This window comes from Squalius cephalus (genome assembly GCF_949319135.1).
Source record: "Squalius cephalus genome assembly, chromosome: 13".
NCBI classification, from domain to species: Eukaryota; Metazoa; Chordata; class Actinopteri; order Cypriniformes; family Leuciscidae; genus Squalius; species Squalius cephalus.
This window is the reverse complement of record NC_137134.1, coordinates 24993266-25008943: the sequence shown is the minus strand read 5'-3', so window position 1 is coordinate 25008943 and position 15678 is coordinate 24993266. Positions and strand designations below refer to the sequence as shown.

Genomic DNA, 15678 nt, shown 5'->3' with positions numbered 1-15678 from the left:
GATCACTCTTCAGCTCGTCTAATCAAACAAGAAATAAACATGAGTCATATTAGCATTCTGATGGATTATATCTATTCAGTTCAACATTTATGTAAATGCATATATAAATTAGTTCACGTGTCAGTCCGTGGAGTTTTTTTTAGCTTGGTTCCTCCTCAAGGTTTCTTCGTTTAGACTGTAATCTACATTTGAAGAACAATATTTAATGTGAAAAGACAAATGCATTGAATGGGCCCTTTATAAATCATGTAATTCAACAGCAACATTGAACGGTGTAGTGTAACTGCACACTCATATGCTGTTTTATATTCCAGATATGACAAAAAGCATGTTGATTTATTAAAATAATGTTACTTGCAAAGTAATGCCCAGTTTAAAAAAAAACAACCAGAGAGCTTTCAAGATAAAACACTGGTAGATTTAAAATAAAGAAAATAAACTTCAGAGGGAAGGAGAAGGGGGTGGAGAGAGAGAGAGAGAGAGAGAGAGAGAGAGAGAGAGAGAGAGAGAGAGAGAGAGAGAGAGAGAGAGAGAGAGAGAGAGAGAGAGAGAGAGAGAGAGTAAGCGTCTCGTTTTTACAATGTTGGATTATTTCTTCTATTTCTAATTTTTTATGGTGATATTTTTTATTGTTGAAGAAATGGAGCATGTGAAGTACATCTGAGAATTAAAATCATTCTGTTTGAGTGGAGTAGATGATCATTGAATTGGGCCATGTGGACATTATATGAAAGAGCATTTGGAAAATGATTCATAAAGCAACTTTATTCCGTCTGGGTTTATTGATCCTGAGTGGTATGTGTCAGATTTCCTTTTATGAAATATTACTTTTTATATTGCAAGCTATTTTGTACCTTAAGTGCAGTGTTTGTTTGGTTTTAGATGATCTTCCTTACTAACATCCTATTTGATCCGAAACCAGTTATTACTTTACTGATATTTTCTGTTTGTGTTTCAGGTGTGTATGTTGATTCAGATCCAGTGAAGTCAATATCAGTGATGGAGGGAGATTCTGTCACTCTAAACTCTGATGTTACTGAAATACAGAGAGATGATCAGATGCTGTGGATGTTTGGACCTAAAGAGACTCGTATAGCTGAAATCCATAAGCAGATCATTAATATGTATGACAGTAAAGAGACATTTGGAGACAGTCTCCAGATAGACAGTCAAACTGGATCTCTGACCATCAGAAACATCAGAACTGAACACTCTGGACTTTATAAACTACAGATCATCAGCAACAGAGGAACTTCATACAAGAGATTCAGTTTTACTGTCTATGGTGAGTAAATTGATTTTCATAATGATCCAGAGTGTTTGTTATATTTATGATGGATTTTAAAACATTAACTGTGTTTAAATGTGCAGTATTAATGTGATTATTTCCAAAAATATGAGAAAATACTAAATCTCAGTAAAATGTTTATATGACACGAGCAAAACCCCCACTCTCATTTACATGCGATTTTCATTACTCTTAATATTTCATAAGAATTGTGGTTATTTTCATCGCCATTAAGGCTATTCGCATACCCCAATTGCACAGCATAAATGACGAACTCACATACAGTCATGTGTTACTGCCCACTGTTTTAATCTACACGTCAAATGCAAAACACATTTCTTGTTGACGTATTGGATATTTTTCAGTGAGGCGCCTAAAATATCTTAATTTCAATGTTTTTGACCATCACTGTACTGCTTTATATTCATGTTGCGCAGTTTCTTCAGCACCCAAAAAATGTTTTCAAACCTGTGAGTGGCAGCGCCACCTGTGTATATCACAAACACATGCACTTTTGGTTCCAGATTTACTAACAGCTTGCCCAAGCAAAAACCCTCTTTTGGGTTAAAAACTACTGTCATGATTTACTAAAGACACACAGTGCAAAATTAGCGCTGACTAGGGCACAGTTATTTTTGCAGCTAACCTTATTGCACATGCATTTGTAGGAGTTTCTCTTTCAGATCAGTATTTATGGGAGTAGAGTATTCAAATTAATCACGCACGATGATTTACTAAGGTTTGCGCTATCTGTGCCATTATTTACTGCCCAAAAAGGCTTGTCTTAAACCAGATGCTAATTTGCGCTGCTCTTGGTAGATTGCGTTGACCATTATGGAAATGATCCTGTGTTCTTTAATTTGTGTGTCGTCAGTAGATTACATGCAAAACTTTCCACTCCCACTGAGGCCTTTTTGGGGGGAAATGGGCTCTCAAACTAATTTGTCCTCTTTATTAAATCTGGCCCTTGAATGGAATAAATGCCATTAAAGTGTTTACATGCCTGTTTATTGCGTTTAAAATTAGCACACAACACATATTTTACTACAGTTATGGTTACTATATGATTATGAGCTTAATCGCATCACTTTGATCAAAGCATTGTTTTTGCATGAGGTAAAGATTAATCACATTATGCTTTATAATCGCATTATGAAGGTGCATGTAAATGTAGTTGTTTCTTTGCAAACACCAACTAAATGAGAAAACCTGCTCCAATAAATAGTTTTTGATATATGATATATATGATCTGCATGTATAAGAATATTTAAGGATGCCTTAATTGTTAAGATGCCAATCATTAATCATTCCTGAAATAATATTTTATATTTCCAGCTGACCTGCCCATTCCCGTCATCACCAGTAACTCTTCAATCTGTTCATCATCATCATCAGAGTCCAGATGTTCACTGGTGTGTTCAGTGTTGAATGTGAGGGATGTGACTCTCTCCTGGTACAAAGGAATCAGTGTATTGTCCAGCATCAGTGTGTCTGATCTCAGCATCAGTCTCTCTCTACCTCTGGAGATTCAGTGTCTGGATGATTCCTACAGCTGTGTCGTGTCTTATTCATTCACCAACCGAACCACACACCTCAACATCACTGATCTCTGTCACACATGTCCAGGTATCCATGAGCTTTTTGGTCACCTATATGCTAAAAAAAAAAAGATATAAGTATAGAAAATATTTTCTTTTAAATATTGACAGTAAATGTTTGTCTGATAAAGAGCTCTTTTGAATGTTCCTCCACCTACATCTTAAATAACTTCTTCCAGCCGAACATGGTGTGACATTTGTAATAAACTGAAGTCTATTGGCTTTTTTAAAAAAATGACAAAAATGATCTTAATATTTTAACCCACCCAAACATCCTGTTTCAAGAAAATACATTAAAAGTGAAACCAACGGTGTTCATCAAATCATTTTTAATAGTTGTAAATATAAGTTATGAACTTTATAAAGTAAAGACCAGATAGATAGTTGGACTCTTTAGATGTCAAAATATTCAAGTACTTTACTTAAACACCAGCTTAGTTGAAACCTAACGTGTTAAATCAAATTTCCATAACTACTGGTAATGATGGTTTATTTAAGATTTAGCTGTACTATATTCAGATTACACTAATGACTGTTTTCTCTGTTCATTACAGCACTGCAGCGTTCAAGTTTCATGATGGTAATAGCTGTTACTCTAGCGCTGCTGGCAGTAATAGCTGTAGTTGGAGGTTCGATGTGCCACAGAAGATTTAAACAACCAGGGAAAAAAGGCAAGTATTGACATGCAAATATATATAATTTTTTAATTACCATTTTAAGTTAATTAAATGTATTTTAGTTTATTAAATGTCTGATTTTAAGGCAATAAGGCAAACATTACCTTATTCATTCAATGAAATTAAATGAGACTTTCTGGGTGAAAATAAAGTGTTCAAAAGACATGCTGCAATTTTTGTTAAAACCGATTTATAAGTAGTCAATTGTAAATGCAATTAAAACTGTACATTCATGTTTCATTTAAAGTTAAATTGTTGATTTTTAAAACTGCATGTGAAAGCAGACGGTACACTTTCTTTAAGTAATTTAAACTTCAAACAGTAAACATGTTTCACTAGATGGCAGTACAACCCATTCTGATGTCAAAAGAAATATTGCTTTATTGACTGTTGATCAGAACACGATGAGTGTGTGATACTGATGTTAAATACACAAACTCTCCTCACACTGATCCACACGTGTTTGTGTTTGTAGATCTGACAATCACAGAGTCTGAATACACTCATCTGCCTGATCATCTGATCACCTGTCTTCAGACGGGAGATCTGCCACAGGTCAGTAAACACTTGATCATTTATTGTGGGAGTCTTTAGCTGCGTCCCAATTCAGAGGCTGCATCCTTCAAAGGCCGCATTCAAATGCCGATTGTCCCAATTCGAAGGTTCCTTCAAATGCGTCCTTCGTTTCCCGTGAAATGAAGGATACAACAGATGGATCTTCAATGCCCTTATACCCCAGAATTCACCGCGCACTGGTGACGACAGGATTTCTTTGAGAGAAATTGCAGAATTACCTTTAAACGCAAGTATTGGGTTTCATCTTACTCCAATATCTAATGATACAAATATAAAAATATAAAAAACTTGTAGTTTATACTCTATTATAAACAGAAATGGACCATGGTGAACATATTTAGACAGTTTGTGAACCCTGTTTTGTTTTAAGATGGGTGAATATAACTTTAAAAAAAGTCCAGTACAAACTGGCCTTCAAAGGATGCAGCCTTGGGACGCAGTTATCGTCAGAGTCGGCTACTTTTATACAGTGTTTCGCCCACATTCGTGGAAGAATGAACGTAGAACCGTGAACGAAACTGCTCATCAATCGGCTCATGGATATTTTGTTTAAGCACTTCTAAATCCTACTCTCGGTTACAGCCGATTCAACAGCATTTTAGTTATAGATCAGAGTACTGATTCATTTGTGATATGAACGTTTCTTCTCGTCTTTAACAGAAACCATTGCTGGATTTGGGCAGAACAGAGACAGCTGTGGACTATAAACACATACAGTGAAGATTACTATTGTGTATCAAAGTATATTGTGTTACTGGAAAAGGTTTGCACAAATCGAGGCTCATCAGACTCAGGCAACATGTTTCCAATCTTCTATTGTCTAATGCTGGTGTGTCTGTGTGAATTGTAGCCTCAGTTTCTGTTCTCAGCTGACAGGAGTGACGCCGGTGTGTGTCTTCTGCTGCTGTAGCTCTTCTGCTTCAAAGTTCAAGTGTTGTGTGTTCAGAGATGCTCTTCTGCGAGTGCTTATTTGAGTTACTGTAACCTTTTTATCAGCTTAAACCAGTCTGGCCGTTCTCCTGACCTGTGACCTCCGGCATCAGCAAGACATTGTCATCCACAGAACCGCCACTCACTGGACATTTCCTCTTTTTCTGCCCATCTCTGTAAACCCTAGAGATAGTTGTTTATTTGCTTAACAGGTTTATTGCTTAAATTTCACTTTGTTTAAACTCTGTTTTAAATTCTCAATATTTGTTCGCTTTATTTGTTCACTATTCTCCTGTAGCCTATCTGTATCCTGTTATTATTGTAAAAGTTCAAAAAAATGATTTATTTTTTTTTTTTAAGAAAAAAAAAAGTGCAATGATTTCTGTAAATAAATGATCAAGTTAATGGATAACTTTAAGTATTAAATGGCTGGACTTCCTTTTTTCAAACAGATTAGATTCTGAATGTTTGGCGCACATTTTACCAGCTGTTGTCTGCATTTAGTTGCTCACCTTGTCAGACAGGACATGTTTGTTCAGCTAATACTGGACATTTTCCACTGTATTTTACATTTTAGCTCTGAGCCCAGCAGAAAATCTGCTCTGAACGCTTTGTGTGTTAATATCAGTGTTGCTCCAATAAACATTTTACAAAAATCTAGAAAGAATCTTTTACTTTTTGCCAGCTGCTTCAGTTCAAACATGCAAGTATGTCGTGTCTTAAAGGAAGACTTATATACAGAAATTATTTGACTAACGAATAGCTCAAAATAGTCTAACTCATGACACTAGAGGGAGGCAGAGCAGAGCCTGTCAACTTGGACACAGCCAATCATCTTGTCACAGTTAAACTCCTCCACATTCAATTTCATTTAATTTCTTACATTTCAGAGAGAAATATAGCAGCATGTTGATCTGCCAGTCGTGGGTCTTTCATGCAGAGACTCTCCTCATGTGTTTGTAATAACCATGACACATTTAAAAGTTAATGACCAAACATATCTTCACAAAAGTCCACAATGCTGTTTCAGATTAAATATAATGTGGATAACATTGAATAATCATCTTTTCGTCAGGTTATATACTGATTATTAATCACTCAAACCCCTTTAACTAAACATCTACCATCAGTCTCGCACATCCACCATGTTTGTAGTTTTCTAACACTTTTTATTCCATGTTTGTAGTTCTAATCCAATTCTCATCCAACGCTCAATGGGTTATGGGCAATATTAGCCGTTAGAGTGCGCACAGATCTGCACTTCAGATTCAACTGGAAAAAATAGACCATCCATCTTCTTTGGAATACTCATTTCAACATGCTATGATTTGGGATGCACTAATTCTAATTTTGAATATCATTGGCTGGTCCAGCCTGAAATATAAGCATGTTTAATGCTGTTTGAACATATAAAACATTATTTATGGGGCAGTTCAGTTCAGACTTTGTTCCTGATATGTTATGTGACAATGACAGCAGTTTTTGAGATTTCAGGATTTCCCTATTCAAATATATAGGGCTTGGTCTTGAATGCCTGAAATAGCGACTCAGAGGCGTTGGAAAAATGGCCAATGAGTGAACTAACTTTCCCCGCAAGGGATTTTGCTTCTGATGTGGATTTCTGACACGGTTAAAATTATATTTATCAATTCAAATTGAGGTCTTTGTCTCTTAATGTTCTTTGATGCAATCTTATTTTAGGCTCGCCAATGCATACAAGTTTGTGTATGTTGAAGAATTCATTGAAGGTAGCAGTTAATGTGTCGGCCTTTAAAGAACCTTAACCCAAAGATGTGTCTGTGGGAGCTTTGAACAACAGATACAGCATTGTTAGGACCTCCCACTGGAAATCCTGCAATACACAAGGTTATTCCTGAGAATTGCCGGAAATTCCTGAGTATTGCTGTTCCATTGTTTGATTCACACCCATCATGTTTCTATTTTGTCTTTATGCTTTTGCATTGAATCAATTGTGCAGAAGGCCTCTTTTTTTAAATGTAGAATGAACAAGAGCTTCTTTGTTTCTTGTGCCTTTACTACTAGCAGCTCGGAGTCAGAATGATACCTGTGGTCAGAAGTCAGATCTATTTAGGTCAGTGTAAGGTATCAAGTGTTTTTGTGTTGTTGTTGGTTGAATGCAGCGGGTGGTTTTTTGGTGAACCTATTATTGGGCTCACAAGAGTGCACTTGAGTGTTAGTGTGTATAAGGTGTATGAGTGGGTGAAGAGATGCTCTTGTGAAACTCTCTTACCAGGCCTCAGCGCTTCACTGGAAACTAATGTTGTCAGAACGTTGTGGGAACTATAATGAATACTTTGACACAGGTATATTCAAAATGAGTTTAAAAATAGATTTGTTTTTAGTGACATTTATATGGAACATTTCTTATCTTTTGTTGATGATGGAAAACCTGCCAAAATAAATACGGCTCAGAACATCATCTTTATTAAAGTGAATGCACAGAGTCAAGCTTTTATTTCAGAACAAAAGGAATGAATGTCCCAGTTGAATGATTGCATTTTCTGGTCCTTTATTTTTGTGAATCAGGTGTGAACTGAGATACAAAGATGAAAACAGGTTTCAGGTTTTAGATATTTAATATAGTTCTCACATGCAGTAAGGGCCAATAAATAAGCACAAAGCTGCTCAAGGCGTGTTTCGATAGACAAATATGGAAACACGATACAGCTTTACCGTCATCTTTCTAGCCGTTGCTGGTTTTGAATACACCCATTTTATCAGGATAGTCATGTGACCCAAAACTGGTGAAGGTTTAAATGTTGAATGTAGTAGCTTGTCATACAAGCTCGGGGGAAAAAAAGTATTGTTTCAAATCAATTCAAATTAAATAGCAGAAAACTTTGAACAGTTTGTGAAACTTTTTGACCTGATGGTGGCGCTAGTTTGAGTTTGAGAGCCAATGTGAGACTCGCATTGCAGATTACAAACAGAAATTCCTTTCGTTCCTTGTAAATGATTGAAATAAAAGTGATAAGCAGCATTGTAAGTCTACAATAGTTTTGTTTCATGTTGATTTATGTCGCCGTTAGGTTAAAACAGATGTCTTAAGGCCAATTCACATTGCACCGTCAAACGCCGACCAATAGCAACAAAAAATACATTGGGTTTGTCGATTTAGTGTGTTATACCCTTCTTGTGTCTGTTGGCATTGATTGGCGCTGATTGAACATGTTCAACCGTGAGAAAGTTTACACAGATGTTGTGTCTTAGCTGTGAAGGAAATGGTGGCCTACCAGAACCCAACGTGTCAAAAGAATAAAACCCTCTAGATGTAAACTGATAAGAACAAGGCTGTAACAGTTTATCGGTGGTCTAGGGCAGGGGTTTTCAAACTGTGGGTCGCGACCCATTTGTGGGTCGCAGATTGGGAAGAGGTGGGTCGCGCAGTCACTATTGGCTGCAGCTAAATTTAAGTTTCATGAATGACACACACACACAAACATTTTGCACGATACCAACGTTAAATAGAAATCGCTGTGAGATCGCATTACACAGGAGAATTCAAATGTCACGAAAGGCGCTGCGTTTCCCAAAAGCGTCGTATGCCTTTAGTAGATTGTAAAACCGTTGCCACTTATCTCTACGATCAGCTTAGCTCCCGATGCTTTTGGGAAACGCAGCGGAGACCTGAATCAGCCTTTCGTGACATTTGAATTATCCGGTGTAATGCGATCTCATGCAGAATGCAGAGCAGTGATTGGAGTAAACGAGTTTCTTCTTGTTAATAATGCGCACATAACCGCTTAATGAACCGCGCCGCTCTGAGACGCTGAAATTGTTAACACAACATGTCGCAAGCGCGCGCTTTATGAAACAAATCGCACTGATTTCTCTGTCGTCTGTTCAACACAGCACTGTTGTCTTTCAGAGATATGGTCGTCGTAAGAGTGCGTTGTTTGCGTTCCCTTGCATGCATTTTGCTACAACGCAAAAAATATAGCCTATATATAAAAAGTATTTCACATGTACACACAGCACGAAAGTGTTTTCTGCGCTGAACAACGCAATGAGTTTAACAACACTCGCAGCATAAATATTACTATTGAAATTCTAGGTCATGGGTCTACTGTCAAATAAAATTATTAGTCTATTATATTTTTTATATTCTGATTTTTGTCATATCAAACCTTTGGTTATGATTAAGCTTACTTAATCTTTTTTCATTTCTTTAAATTTGTTCTGCCGTGTCTGGTAAATCAGTTGAGGCAGCAGACAAAAACTACTCAGTATTCTTCACATTATTTCAACAGCCATTAGGCTGTTAGGCTCTCAATTTTTGATAATGTGCCAAAAGTTTGTATTGCAATTAAACTTGTCATTCTTACTATAACAAGAAAAAAACTGCTCCAAAGAGAACTAACGCCTCCCACCCCACATTCATGCTTTAAAATTATTTTATATTTTGGTGGGTCTTGAGATAGATTATTCTTGTCTAGGTGGGTCCTGGAATGGAAAAGTTTGGGAACCCCTGGTCTAGGGGTCGTACATTGGCACTGTTTTACCTGTTACTCTGTTACTACCAATTTTTTTTCTATTTATGCAGTATATACTATTTCCTCTGTGAACATAATGTAAAAGTATGTATCATACCTGGAAGCCTCCTGATGTTACCTGATGTAAACTCTGTGGTCATTCAGACTCTGTTGGTTAGAGATTTACGTTTGTTGTTGGGTTTTGTCAGATCCCCTGTTGGCGTTGGTTGGCGCTTGTAATTGCCAATTGAATGTTTTGAATGTGTTTGTGTGTTGGAATGGCTGAGGAGTACTTTAATCTAGTGACTGTCGGCATCTTGTCGGTGCAGTGAAAATTGGCCTTTATATTCAGCAACATGACTATGTTAATAGCCTAATGTGTGCAGAGGCAAAGCAATCTTTATCCATCAGTTCCGGATCCTGGCCACTATTTGCAAGCAGCATCAAGTTTCGCCCACTAGTGTCTGCTGTGCCTCATCCTCTTCCTTATTATTTGCATATCACATGGGTTCTTTAGAATAATGATATTGAATACACTACTTATAATCCAATATACTATTAGACAACTAAAGACAACTTTTATGTGTGCATGCTTCATATAAATGTGTTTCAAATGTCACGGGGAGAGCTTTCCAGATAAACCCCGGCTCCTCCCAAGATTTCCTCCTTATCTGCAGCAAACAGATTAACATTCCACTGGCACCAACATTTTGAAAACACTGTTCTTGAAAACGTTGGACCAATGTGTAATATCAAGAGAGCTATAAAAAATAAATTGAATTTAGGGGCCCTTTTACAAATTATTCAACTTAAGAAAGTTTAAGATGCAAAATAAACAGATGATCAGAATAATGGATTAAAACATAAATACTTATGAATTACATAACCCTACATTCATTTGACATACATTAATATCCGCCCCCAGAGAGAGAGAGAGAGAGAGAGAGAGAGAGAGAGAGAGAGAGAGAGAGAGAGAGAGAGAGAGAGAGAGAGATGGTGTGTGCATGTAAATGTAGCGTAAACTCCTAGATCCTGTTTCTGAACGGACTTCTAACATTGAACTGTATCAGCTGATTATTTCTTGCTTGTAAATGTTTTAAATGATTACTATGGATATATATTTTTGTTATTGAAAATGTGTAACCTGAGAATGGAAATAGTTTTTCTAAGTGGAGCTCCAGATCGCTGAATGTTTTTTTTTTTTTTTTACGCACTCAGTGTTTTCGCGTCATGTTTGCCTGTGTGTCGTCGAGTGTTTATTGAGAAGTTCAGAAAAATGATTCACAGCGCATCTTTCTTCTGTCTGTGTTTATTGCTATCGAATGGTAGGCTACGTTATAAACATCCTTTGAAATAACAAGAAAAAGAAAAAGAAAAAGAAAAAGAAAAAAACACTGCGAATTAAAACTACTGTCATGTTTCTTATTTGTTCAGGGACAATTTACACAAGGCTATTAGTTTAAAGTCCCTTTTTTATGGTGTTAAATATTTTTGTCCTAGGTGATCTTCCTCATAAATATTATATTTGATGTTGATCAGGTTTGTTTATTTTATTTTATTTTTTTCTCAGGTGTGTTTGGTGAAACTGATGAAGTGAAGTCAGTGTCAGTGACTGAGGGAGATTCTGTCACTCTAAACTCTGATGTTCAAGTACAGAGAGATGATCACATACTGTGGATGTTTGGACCTCAAGACACTCGAATAGCTGAAATCTTTAAAAGGGACCAAATAAATTTTGTATTTGTCAGTAATGATGGAAGATTCAGAGACAAACTCCAGATGGACAATCAAATTGGATCTCTGACCATCAGAAACATCAGAACTGAACACACTGGACTTTATAAACTACAGATCATCAGAAGCAGAGGAACTTCATACAAGAGATTCAATGTTACTGTTGGTGAGTAAACGATTCTCATGATGATTCAGACTGTTATAATACTCAAAAATAAAACTTCTCTCGATTAATCTGGATGTTCATAAGTATTTAATAATTGACAAAAGTGAAACCTAAACCTATTTTCTACACTTGGTTTATACATCAATTGCTGTACTATTCTTTTGCACTTCCTGAAGGAAATACCAGTGCTTTTACAAGGAGGTGAAACAATAGTGTTGACGTTTTAGGAACAATGTTAGACAAGCTGCAATCCCACATTTAGAGAGAATAGATTAATATTAAAATAAAGTTTAGATGAATTAACCAATCATAATACAGTATGCAATTCAATATGCAAATACAACAGAATGTAATGCTGTCCGTTGCATTTTGAAAGCACCAGTAAGTCGAAGGGAGATTTATTCCTTTCATCTAATCCTAATCATAATCTTCATTTTTGAATAATAGCAGAAATAGAGCACAACAAAGGCAGATTCTGTTGAGCGGTTGATGCTGCAAATAGACACAATAAAGAAATCATGATATACTGTATTTTAAATAATAATTATGTTGTACTTATTAAGATGTAAATGATTTTTATATTTTCTAGCTTGTCTGCCCTTTCCTATCATCACCAGTAACTCTTCGAACTGTTCATCATCATCATCATCATTGGCATCCTCATCAGAGTCCAGATGTTCACTGGTGTGTTCATCAGTGTTGAATGTGAGTGATGTGACTCTCTCCTGGTACAAAGGAATCAGTGTATTGTCCAGCATCAGTGTGTCTGATCTCAGCATCAGTCTCTCTCTACCTCTGGAGGTTCAGTGTCTGGATGATTCCTACAGCTGTGTCGTGTCTTATTCATTCACCAACAAGACTCAACATCTCAACATCACTGATCTCTGTCAGCCATGTCCAGGTATCACAATATATCTTATCCTCTAAATGTGTTAAATTAATCAAAATTGTGTGTTTTATAGCTTTTATTTAATGTCCATGAGCTTTTTGGTCATATATGCTAATATAGATATAAATATAGAAAATATTTTCTCTTAAATATTGACAGTTCATTGTTAGCAGATGTTATCATATACAAATGTTTGTCTAAAAAAGAACTCTGTTGAATGTTCCTCAACCTACATCTTAAATAACTTCTTCCAGCCGAACATGGTGTGATATTTGTAAGTCTATTGGCATTTAAAAAAAATGAAATATCTTCGATTTGTCCCACCCAAACATCCTGTTTCAAGGAAATACATTAACAGTGAAACCAACGGTGTTCATCAAATCATTTTTGATAGTTGTAAATATAAGTTATGAACTTTATAAAATAAAGACCAGATAGATAGTTGGAGTCCTTATCATATAGATGTCAAAATATTCAAGTACTTCTCTTAAACACCCGCTAGTTGAAATCTAACATGTTAAATCGGATTTTCAAAACTATAATGGTTTATTTAAGATTTAACTGTAGCCTACTATATTCAGATTACACTAATGACTGTTTTCTCTGTTCATTACAGCACTGGACCAGCGTTCAAGTTTCATGATGGTAATAGCTGTTACTCTAGCGCTGCTGGCATCAATAGCTGTAATTGGAGGTTTGATTTACCACAGAAGATGTAAAAAAACAGGGAAAAAAGGCAAGTATTGACATCCAAATAAATAAATATATATATATAAACAAGCAATACGTTTATATATATATATATATATATATATATAGAAGCTGGACCTTCCAAATTAAAAAAAATAAAAATTGCGGACAAGCCCCCAATTGTTACATTCCGGCTCAAGGAAGTAACAAAAGAAAGGGATCAGAGTCCAAAAATATAGTAAACAAAATATTTATTTATGTCTAGGGGTTAAATGATAAAGAAAATAAGCAAACAATTAAGAGAAAAACAATATGAAGGTCCAGCTCCTGAGCACAACTGCAGGATAGGGATCAGGACACTCTTCCCACAAAGGACAGACATCTTAAATACATAACCAAATTCAAGACAGGTGTGGATCCTTATCTGGCAACCTATAGAAAAAAAGAGAAAAAACCCAACACAAAACTGAGCCGTAACAGTGTATTGTATACATACAATGTATATATATATAAAATTATAATTTCAAGTTAATTAAATGTATTTTAGTTTATTAAATGTCTGATTTTTATTAAAACAGATAAGAGTCATGATGAAGAGATGCATTACACTGTTCCAACATTCTGTCCACGTCACAGAATTACGGTAAGATACTGTATTTGATATTACTGTATGAACTGAGCTGGTTTTCAATATGTAAACTCCCTCGGCTTCTTTAAATTCCTGTAGTCAAGGTGTGTGTGACTGGGCATGTGCTGACATGCATCTTAGTGATATAATGCCAAAAGTTTTTATCACTCATTTGTGGGACTTAGAGCTGTATGTTACCGTCACTTGAATACTTCAGGACGGCTTGTGTTTTTGAACCTCAGTCTGATTTTTGATTCTGGTTCTGTTTTCTTGCAGGACATCATTGCAGCAGAACACACAGTGTACTCAGCTATTGTGACATGAATATCCATCAGATCAATGGCGTGCACAGTGGGGGGGCCGAGGGGGCTCAAGCCCCTGCCCCTTTTGTCTCAAAATGTATTGTGCCCCTCTCTGATAAATGTAAATAATAACAATTATTAAAATAAATATTATAATAAATAACAATACACTTATACACCATTGCCACGAACAATAATAATACAAACAAATATTAAATATTATTTTTTTGGCGGAGGTGAAGTGGCGGAGTTTTTTTTTTGTTTTTTTTTTGCAGCGCTATGTACGCTATAGTTCGCCGCGAGTCTTCAAACTGCACGGCAGCAGGTAACATTAAGCTAATACGGAAAAGTTACATTGATCCTACCATGCTACTGTAAAAGTTGCGGCAGCATGTGAGTTATGCTTAACAATCAAAAAAGTATAACTAAATTTCTGACAATGTCATTCGTTTTTGTCCAGGCCATGGCAAGTGTAATTAGCTTGGGGAAATACATCTAGTGAAAGGAAATTTCATGTCCAAGGAAAAGTCCATGTCCAGCTCTAAATTTATATCTTTGATTTCATAGTACACTTTACAATAAGGTTCATTTGTATATTATTCATATTAACTAACATTAACTAATCATGCAAAACAACTAAAAACATTACAGATCATGTACAAAGTAAAAAATCATCAATTGCCAGAAAGTATCCAAGGGTTGTTCACAGAAAGAGAATACCAACATGACTTAAGGGGAACTTGTACAGTTCAAAAAGAACATAGGACCAATGCAAAATACCATTGCATTTCAGTTAAAGGTGTAAATCTATGGAATAGCTGTCATGAGGAATTAAAACTATGTGGGGCACTTAATAAGTTAAAGAAACTATTTAAAAATAATGCACTGAAACTATATGAAACCATTTAAAGAATGATAAATGAACAAGCTGCTTTTGTATTTTGATTGTACAATGGTATTGCATAGGAAATACTAATGTTTTTGTATTCTGTTTATATTTGTTTGTCAACATAATGATGTAAGACAATAATTATTTTTATTTTTATTTTTTATTAAAATATGAGATGTTTTAAAAAGGTAGGCATTATAAGCAAGAGCTTTAGCCTACACCTGTTTCAAACTGTGCTGTTGTTTGTTAGCTCAACTGTGTCTGAAACTAAACTAAACATTTGTTAGGCTACTGTAGGCCTATTTGTTAATCTTAGTTAATAATAATACAACTTTTAATTGTTTATTCATGTTATGTCACAGTCAGTGCATTAACTAATGTTAACAAATACAACTTTTGATTTTAATAATGTTTTAGTAAATGCTGAAATTAATATTAACTAAACTAATTGTGTAGAAGTGTAGTTCATTATTAGTTCATGTTAAAGGGCACCTATTATGCCCCTTTTTACAAGATGTAATATTGGTCTTGGGTGTCCCCAGAATGCATTTGTGAAGTTTCAGCTCAAAATACCCCACAGTTAATTTATTATAACCATTTGAAAATGTCATTTTTGGGGCCTGTTTAAAAAGAGCTGTTTTGGTGTGTACCACCTTAAATGTAAATGAGCTGCATATCCCCGCCCTGCTGCTGGACCTAGATGATGAAGAGACTCCGGCACAGAATAAACACGAATGAGAATGGACTAAACGTCTCGGAATGGTTATTTGATACATTTATGTACTTACAAAGTTTTAATCGCGTCTCCTTTGCAATTA

The 15678-nt window shown here is 35.6% G+C and overlaps 2 protein-coding genes across 3 annotated transcripts; both read left to right on the top strand.

Annotated features, from left to right (window-relative positions):
* Positions 1-465: 465 nt before the first annotated feature.
* On the top strand, positions 466-5728 carry LOC307169723 (uncharacterized protein). The gene is made up of 6 exons (XM_079890513.1): positions 466-795; positions 959-1285; positions 2624-2914; positions 3441-3557; positions 4039-4118; positions 4800-5728. Exons 1-6 carry the CDS (start codon positions 747-749, stop codon positions 4857-4859), a joined length of 924 nt encoding a protein of 307 aa, XP_079746639.1. The 5' UTR covers positions 466-746; the 3' UTR covers positions 4860-5728.
* Positions 5729-10494: 4766 nt separating this feature from the next.
* LOC307169713 (uncharacterized protein) lies at positions 10495-15604 on the top strand. Of its 2 annotated transcripts, XM_079890488.1 has the most exons (7): positions 10495-10887; positions 11133-11462; positions 12052-12167; positions 12270-12363; positions 12968-13087; positions 13620-13684; positions 13946-15598. In XM_079890488.1, the coding sequence occupies exons 1-7, from the start codon at positions 10752-10754 to the stop codon at positions 13991-13993; spliced, it is 909 nt and encodes a 302-aa protein (XP_079746614.1). In that variant the 5' UTR covers positions 10495-10751; the 3' UTR covers positions 13994-15598. The 2 variants fall into 2 exon arrangements, with proteins under 2 accessions (XP_079746614.1, XP_079746613.1); XM_079890487.1 differs by having other exon boundaries at positions 12052-12363; positions 13946-15604.
* The last annotated feature ends 74 nt before the right edge of the window (positions 15605-15678 follow it).

Excerpts from the sequence above, each read along its gene's own strand:
- LOC307169713 (XM_079890487.1), top strand. The coding sequence starts at position 10,752 with ATGTTTTTTTTTTTTTTTTACGCACTCAGTGTTTTCGCGTCATGTTTG. Across the intron at positions 10,888-11,132 it reads GTGTTTATTGCTATCGAATG|GTGTGTTTGGTGAAACTGAT; the intron begins GTAGGCTACGTT and ends TTTTTTTCTCAG. Across the intron at positions 13,685-13,945 it reads GTCCACGTCACAGAATTACG|GACATCATTGCAGCAGAACA; the intron begins GTAAGATACTGT and ends GTTTTCTTGCAG.
- LOC307169723 (XM_079890513.1), top strand. The coding sequence starts at position 747 with ATGATTCATAAAGCAACTTTATTCCGTCTGGGTTTATTGATCCTGAGT. Across the intron at positions 796-958 it reads GGGTTTATTGATCCTGAGTG|GTGTGTATGTTGATTCAGAT; the intron begins GTATGTGTCAGA and ends TTTGTGTTTCAG. Across the intron at positions 2,915-3,440 it reads TCTCTGTCACACATGTCCAG|CACTGCAGCGTTCAAGTTTC; the intron begins GTATCCATGAGC and ends TGTTCATTACAG.